A 2,500-nucleotide genomic window follows, 5' to 3' on the forward strand; every position below is an offset into this window, starting at 1 on the left:
TGCTTTTTCGTTTTCTTTTATTTTTTTTTCATTTTCTTCCTTTTCCTTTTTGGTGTCAATAGTTCTTTTCATTTATTTATTTTATTTTTTCATCATTTTTTTTATTTATTTTCTGGTAAGTTAAACACAAACTGGATATTTTTTTTCTTTGTTGTAATAAAAAAAAATATATATATAAAAATACAAAATAATATATAAGTACAGTAATATATAAACAACAACAACAACAACAATAACAATAACAACAACAATAACAACAACATCAATAACAACAACAACAACAACTACATTAAACTGTCTGTCTACCTATAACACTCTCTCTCTCTCTCTCTCTCTCTCTCTCTCTCTCTCTCTCTCTCTCTCTCTCTCTCTCTCTCTCTCTCTCTCTCTCTCTCTCAAAAATAGGGTGGAAATATATCTGTGTAGGGTGAGAGAGTCGGTTCACCCTTGGTTCTGTCCGGTTCGTTCGAAATAGCCAGAACTTTACGAAAATCTACCACCGGTTCCTTATACACCGGTTCTTTATCCACGTAAGTCACTCCCGGTTCAAGTTTCTCCAGTGGTTCGTTGTAAACCGGTTCTGGGGACAGGTTCGGGAGGTCTTTGGGGTAGTATAATGGTTCTACGGGGCTCAGGGGCAGCGGTTCATTGTAATTTGGCACCAGTCCATGGTACGCTGGTTCTGGTCGATTATGTACCCGTAGTTCATGGTAGTTCGGTTCCGGTAAGTGGTAAGGGGGTTTAAGTTCACTGTATAGGGGTTTAGGTCGAGGCAGTGGTAGCAGCGGTTCATGATCAACAAATACTGGTTCATGGTAGCCCGGTTTTGGTTCCCGGTTCGTTTCCGGTTCACTGTTGGCTTCTGGTTCGGTGTATCCCGTCAGTGAACCGAGGTAGGAGGTCGTGGTGGAGTGGTAAGAGGTTGGCGGTTCGTAATTCCTCGTTCGGTGGTTCTTTGTTGACTTTTTAACGGGGGCAGGTGAAGACGGATGCGAGGGGTACCTGGCCTGCCCCTTGTACTTCACCTGGGCCTTGTATCCGAACTGGGGGTCTGCCACGTACTCCACCTGTGACGGAGAGTACAGGTGAGGTGGAGGAGGTGGAGTGAGGCAGGTGAAGTAAGGAGATGGGGGAGGAAGAGAACAGGTGATGGTGGAGGAGAAGGAGGACTGAAAAAGAATGGAATAAGATGAAGAGAAAGATGAGAAGAAGGAGAAAGAAGAATAGAATCGAAAAAAATAGGAGGAGGAGGAGGAGGAAGGAAGACAGAAGAAAATAATAAACTAAAGAATAACGAAGAAAATAAATAAAAAATGAAGCAAAGAAGAGAAGAGGGAAGAGGAGGAGGAAGAGGAGGAAAAGGAAACGGAGGAGGAGGAGGAAGAGGAAGAGGAAGAGAGAGATGAAAATGTAAGAATAAACCAACAAAAAAGGAAAGAGGGGAGGAGGAGGAAGAAGAGGAGGAGGAGGAGGAGGAGGACCAGGAGGAAGAGGAGGAGGAGGTAGAATAAAACTGGAAAAAGGAGAAAAAGTGAAAAAAAAAACTGAAAAATGAAGAAAATAGGAAAACACACACACACACACACACACACACACACAAACAATAAATAAATAAATAAATGAAAAAGACCCCCATTTACAAACAACCATGAATAACCAGGTGTGCCAGACTCATTAGACCCTCACCGTCTGCAGCCTCCCGTCAGGTAGTGCCACGAAGTACTGTCCCTTCACCACCTGTCCGTTTGAATCCTCTGTCTTTCCGAACCGCGTATTAGCCAGCGCATCCTTCACGCCGTAGGAATACTGGTAGGGCCTGGGATCCTGCAAGGGGGGAGTGAAAGTCGGAAATTCGGGTGTTACTAGTAGTAGAAATCACTTGTTATTAAATGGTACAAGGGGCGTAACAAGGGTGACAGGGAAATGGTGTATGAATGGACTAGACTCAGTAATCAGGTTGTTAGTGCAGTCATTAGGAAGCAGGTAAATGTATGGATGGTGGAATGATGGTGGAATGATGGTGGTAATGGATGGTAAATGGTGGACAGGTGGAAACAGGCAGGCGTGCTGTATAGAGACTGCCACGTGTAGGCCTAATGACTTCCTGTACCGGCCCTTGTTCTTATCAGTACCCTTGTGTTATCAGGTAATCCAATCACCAATCACCTGTTACCTAGTCTGTTAGCCTGTTATCAGCCATTAGTCATTAGATCATTAGTCACTCACCTATTAGCGATATTAACAATCTAAGGGTGATTAAGGGTGATTTTAATACCTTTTCATCGGGTGTAGGCTTGTAGGGTGACCAGGGCAGGGCTGAGGCTGTTACCGCCACCACCACCATCACCAGGACCTTGAAAACAGTAAGAGTGACATTAGGGTGAGGGAGATTTTTGAGAATTACTAGGGTGATTAGGGTGAAGGTACTAGGGTAACAGATGAAGTGGTACGTTAAATAGGGTGTGCATGCTAGGGTGAAAACACTAGGGTGAATAGGGTG

At 43.7% G+C, this 2,500-nt stretch overlaps 1 protein-coding gene across 1 annotated transcript in view; it reads right to left on the minus strand.

The window, feature by feature from the left end:
- Nucleotides 1–133: 133 nt before the first annotated feature.
- The window catches only part of LOC135094030 (uncharacterized), a 2,775-nt gene continuing 408 nt past the window's right edge, over nt 134–2,500 (minus strand). The window contains exons 2-4 of the mRNA XM_063993750.1: nt 2,276–2,353; nt 1,687–1,824; nt 134–1,067 (exon numbers count right to left, since the gene is read on the minus strand). Of these exons, the coding sequence (XP_063849820.1) occupies nt 396–1,067; nt 1,687–1,824; nt 2,276–2,353 (888 nt within the window). The 3' untranslated portion in view covers nt 134–395. The remainder of the gene's footprint in view (nt 1,068–1,686; nt 1,825–2,275; nt 2,354–2,500) is intronic.

The sequence above is a fragment of the Scylla paramamosain genome, chromosome 44 (genome assembly GCF_035594125.1).
Source record: "Scylla paramamosain isolate STU-SP2022 chromosome 44, ASM3559412v1, whole genome shotgun sequence".
NCBI lineage: Eukaryota > Metazoa > Arthropoda > Malacostraca > Decapoda > Portunidae > Scylla > Scylla paramamosain.